The sequence below is a fragment of the Homarus americanus genome, unplaced genomic scaffold (assembly GCF_018991925.1).
Source record: "Homarus americanus isolate GMGI-L3 unplaced genomic scaffold, GMGI_Hamer_2.0 scaffold7902, whole genome shotgun sequence".
Classification (NCBI taxonomy): Eukaryota; Metazoa; Arthropoda; class Malacostraca; order Decapoda; family Nephropidae; genus Homarus; species Homarus americanus.
The window spans coordinates 13164-18902 of NW_024725474.1; the positions used below are offsets into that span (position 1 = coordinate 13164).

At 34.9% G+C, this 5739-nt stretch overlaps 1 protein-coding gene across 1 annotated transcript; it reads left to right on the forward strand.

The window, feature by feature from the left end:
* Nucleotides 1-606: 606 nt before the first annotated feature.
* On the forward strand, nt 607-1275 carry LOC121864887 (zinc finger BED domain-containing protein 5-like). Its single transcript, XM_042364050.1, has one exon. The coding sequence runs from the start codon at nt 607-609 to the stop codon at nt 1273-1275; it is 669 nt and encodes a 222-aa protein (XP_042219984.1).
* Nucleotides 1276-5739: the final 4464 nt, after the last annotated feature.

Sequence of the window (5739 nt, forward strand, 5' to 3'; positions counted from 1 at the left end):
GAAGCATCATCTGACGACAATCCACCCCCCAGTATAAGGAGAGAGACACCGATTTCTTCAAGCGCCATGAACGGAGTTTGGGAAAACAAAGAGTGGATGAGAGTGGTGCCTTCCAACAACCGATCTTAAGTGTAGTTGAGACATCATATGAGGTTTCCATTGAAATAGCAAAGAAGAAGAAGGCCCACACGATTGGTGAAACTTTAATTAAGCCGTGTTCCTTAAAGATGGTCAAGCGGGTTCTTGGAGAGGCAAGTCAACGTAAGATTCAGCAGATTTCCTTGTCAGTCTACACGGTGAAACGGAGAATTAGTGAAATGTCAGATGATATCATGGAACAAGTGATACAGGAGATTAAATCATCTCCAACTGGTATGTTTGCAATACAGTTGGATGAGTCAACGGGTGTGAGTTCTTGTGCACAGCTACTCGTGTTTGTTAGGTATGTATTCTTGAGTGACATCAAGGATGAATATCTGTTCTGTACACAGCTTGAAACTACCACAACAGCTTTAGATGTGATGGGAAAGTTGACTTATTTCTTCACAGCTAACAGGATCACATGGAAAAATTTGTTGTGGAGGCTGTACTGATGGGACTCCGGCGATGCTGGGATCGAAATCGGGATTACAGAAGCACGTCAAGGAAGTAGCTCCGAGTGCCAAAGGGGTTCATTGTATGATCCATCGTTTTGCACTGGCGGCGAAAACCTTTCCTGATGCCCTTTGCAAGATCCTGGAGGTAGTGGTAAAATGCGTCAACTTTGTGAAAACAGGAGATTTGAACTCTCGCCTTTTCCAGAACCTTTGTAGAGGCATGGATTCAGAGCATGAAACCCTCCTCTTTTACTCCAAAGTGCGAAGGCCTTCCACCGGTAATGTTGTGTTCGAACTTCGGGGAGAACTTAAGTTGTTCCTGGAAATGAAAGGGAAGGATGATCTACTAAGTCACTTCAACGAGGTGTCGTGGGAGCCACGTCTTGCGTACCTGGCAGACACATTTGAGCAGCTAAACAGGCTGAATCTCAAGCTGCACGGCAAGGAAATAAATGTATTTCACCACATGGATTGTATTCGTACATTTCTTGACAAACTCCAGAACTGGCAAAGGAAAGTCAGTGCAGGAAATGTTGCCATGTTTGAAAATATCTCAATTGTTCTTGACGAGATTGTAGAGGATCATCTACTTGACCCATCACTCAAAAATGAAATAATTCAGCACTTGAAATCCTTGGAAAGTGAGCTCAAAAGGAACTTCCCAGTGGCCCAAGGTTAAAAATGCTTTGAAAACCTTTGATCTAGATGTATGATAGTTATTTAGTGGGTCCCTTATTTTTGGCCTGACCTGACTAGTCACGTCACCCCCCTTCTCTTAAGCTCCTCTACGTGTGTGTTGATGTGGGGATTAGTGGATGACATCATTATGACCTGACCTCATGTTTTTAAGGTCACCCTGTACATTTAAGCCTCTCTCTGTCCATGTAATCCAGTTGCCTCTAGAAAAGATCTCTTGAATAAAGACTTAGCTAAGTGCTCCGTTGTTTCAACACTGTGATTTTATATATATGTATATATATATATATATATATATATATATATATATACACATATATATATATATATATATATATATATATATATATATATATATATATATATATATATATATATATATATATATATATATATATATATATATATATATATATATATATATATATACACATATATATATATATATATATATATATATATATATATATATCCGAAATTATTACATAAACAATGGAGTTGCAAAATAACCCAAATTAGCCTGTCAGGCTGTGTTGCCGTGACCAGTAACGTAGCCTATTCACTACTTTTAATTGTTGCTTCTATACTGCAGCAACTAAAAGTATATTTAACATTTCTTTCGAATTAAGAGAAGGAAGATTCACGTTAATTAGAGGAGTGAAATTGGCGAATCGTGTGCCCAGAGGTGCCAAATTACTTAGCAAAATCAGTGCCAAAAAATATTGTCATTTCTAAGTTAACTATGATTCTTAAACTTAAAAATATAATTAATATAAAATAGGAAATAATAAAGAAATTTTCATTGTATGGAAAGTTTGGAGTAATAGTTTCAAGATTTAGCAACAAATTCCAAGTCCAGGTAGTGGCTCCATTATTTGACCTTACATTATGGTGAGCTTAAACTGATCATGGGAATACTACAAGGTAAGACGAGAATTGGTTCGAGACCTTGTGACATACTTGCCGGACAGGCTACAGGCCGTCAATTAAAGGAAGGCAGCTGGACTGAATTTTGAATGAATAATTTTCGAAACAACATGCATTATGCATAGTTTTTATAACATAAAGAATAGATTGTTTGAATCATTGTTTTACCTTTCCTTAACTGCAATATTTACTAAGGTATTGATTGAGTCTATAAAACATTAGCTATGTAATATTTATGGTTACCTATCCGAGCATAAATAATAATAAAATAAGGTCATACTTATTTTACTTTATTTTTCCACCGTCCCCAATCAATTGCATTGTGACCCACCTCTTGTTGTAACACACTTTTATATTAATTGTGTCGCTCATATGGCAGCTATACTCCCATCGTGTTATCCATTGTTGGGATCAACCTGAGGATCCATGCAGTAGACCCTATGATAAGGTCATTATGATGGAGGGTTATAAAGCATTCTCTTATGAATCATATTATTCCCCACATTCATGCTTAATACAGTATACTGATTACCATTTTCAAGGAAAATACAGCTTGGAGAATTCTGATGTTATCTTTATGAACACCAGCCACCAAGACACACTATACTCTCCACTGCGTCTTCCGCATTATAAAGATTATTTAATGATTATGTAATAATGATCTAACCTACAGTACTGTATTATGACAAAAATATTAAACTTGATTGGGTAAATTGTTTAGTGAATATATTAAACAAAACAATGACATCCTTTCCCAGTCCTTATTGAGAAACGGAAGTAAATTAAAGGTCGAGTTTTGAACTGCTTGGGTGCTTGTTTTTGTGTTGGGGACGATGATCAGACAGTGGAGCCCCTGTCCAGTAAGGATGAGCGAACAATGCACCTTCCACCTTGACTGTATCACGAACTTCGGTCCGGGGGACTGTACTACTTAATGTCTTTTTTTTGTATATCCGAGTATGGCTGCTGTATTTTCCAATGAACCAATTATTATTATTAATATTATTATTATTATTATTAGTTAAAATATGACGGCAACTAAAATGTGGTGGAAAATTAACTCATGATATCAGAATCCAGAATAAACCTTGAGCAAATCATGGTCAGGGGAGAGTTAACAAGTGTTATTAAATATATTAACTCGACAACTTGATCACGTCCACATTTAAAGTTTCTCCAATGGGAACCTAATGCAATGGGAAACTATCTGATAGTATTCACGTTTTTGAAGAGCGAAATTTATAAATTAAAGGGCAAAATAACCATTCCGTCCACAGCCAATATCAATTTCAGTTTATGATATTAAAACTTAATCACATTAGCAGCTTAAGAGTCAGTTGGCAGGTATCGGAAACGCACCAGCTCCTGAATGTGTCTGTGTTTATGAAGCCTAAATTTAAGAGTTCACATTTACTGCTCTCATTACATTCGCTAGTAACTGTTTCATATGCTAACTACTCTTGAACTCCAAATAATCCGTAGTCATAACTTTGAGTCGAGATAAAGAAACAAACGGACGAAGATACATACAAATTTCGATTAATTATACATTAAATATTGACGGCGCTAAGGACTGCAGGAGTAATTTACAGCGCCTAATGTTCCTCTCTCCATTTGTATTGACAAGCTGGTGGAAGCTAAGACGTTAGAGGTGTCTCCGTCTTCTGTTTACTATTTGTGGTGTGAGGGATACAAGAATATATGTATATACTTTAAGACGAACACAAACACAAGAAAAATGTGTACTAGCCTCATAGTTCTCATTGAGTGCAGTTTGATCAAAGATTACATTGTTCCAGGACTTGGGCAGGAGGATTTTGATACGTCTGAAGAAAGCTCTCCTGCGGGTGGCTTTGAAGAGGTCATCTGAAGCTTTTGTCAACGTCTCCTGTTGAAGAAAGTGAACAGTTTATCTCTAGAAAGATAAAAAAAAACAGCTTTCAACTACTTAAACAACTTCTTAAGGGTCGGTCATACCAAGTGTTCAGAGGCAGAACGATATTGTCTTTGGAATGTGATAATAATAATAATAATAATAATAATAATAATAATAATAATAATAATAATAATAATAATAATAATATTAATAATATTAATAATAATAATAATAATAATAATAATAATAATAATAATAATAATAATTATAATAATAATAATAGTAATATTAATAATAATAATAATAATAATAATAATAATAATAATAATAATAATAATAATGATAGTAATATTAATAATAATAATAATAATTATAATAATAATAATAATAATAATAATAATAATAATAATAATAATAATAATAATGATAATAATAATAATAATAATAATAATAATAATAATAATAATAATAATAATGATAATAATAATAATAATAATAATAAACGGTTTATTGGTAGAACATGGCAGCCACTGGAGAGCCAAATGGCACAAAGAGTTGCTTAAAATGCTTATGGGTTCAGTTGAAATTCGATAAAGCCCTCATTAATTAGGTGTAGCGTTGGTTTAAGGTTTTGTGAAATGATATAACATTTTAATAGTTTAATGGTTAAAATGTATTTTACAATATGGAATATGGACATGGGATTGGTTAACTTAGTACAGGGTTGGCCAACCTTTTGTGTGATGTGATCTACCTTTTCCACGGTTACCCTGATGTGATCTACCAGCCTACTATTCACCCATAACTCCCACCCCTCCCCTCCCCCTTCCAATACCATAAAATACGCAGATTCGTAGAGAGAGAGAGTTATTTGTCAATAACTGTTATGATATATTGTTAACATGACAAAAGCATACACTTACTTTACTAATGAGATGGTTGGCACTGCATGTTGTCTGCCAGTTTTGTGTAACTAGGACTGGAGGCGGTGACTGCTATCTTCAAGTAAGCCTCCAGGTGTTCATCTGACATTGTTGATCGGTATTTGATGTGTTTCATGTGTGAAAATGTTGATCACAAAGGAAGGTTGATCCAAAAAATGCTGCTAGGCACATGGCACATTTTCTGACATTGGGATATATTTCTTCACTGAGAAGGTTCCAGAAACTTCCTCTTGCCCTGGATTTGATCTGAATGTCATTTTGAATTTTTAGAAGCTCATGTTCGACTTCAGAAATGTCCATGTTAAATACTGATGCCATTCTAGATGCAACATGTTCAACATTTGTGTCTTTACCAAACATAAAACACATATATGTTATAACAGGTTCTATTGTTGCTATATCTTGAGACCGTCTGTCTAAAGCTGAGGCAAGGTATTGCACCTGTTCACTATATATCAAGCATTGTCAAACTGGTCACAGTCTTTTCCTTGGTTGTCTAGTTCAAACATCACATTTATGAAGTTTCGTAGTTGATGTTGATGCAACTGCGGAGACACTAGTTTTAGTTCCTGTTTGAAAGCAGCCACAGCACTATTCAAGTCAACTATAGTTTTATCTTTTCCAGATCTAAGGTTAGTTTATGCAGCATAGCAGTCATGTCAACTTAAAAAGCTAAATCTTCGTTGCGATCAGAAGGCCG

Excerpts from the sequence above, each read along its gene's own strand:
- LOC121864887 (XM_042364050.1), top strand. The coding sequence starts at position 607 with ATGCTGGGATCGAAATCGGGATTACAGAAGCACGTCAAGGAAGTAGCT.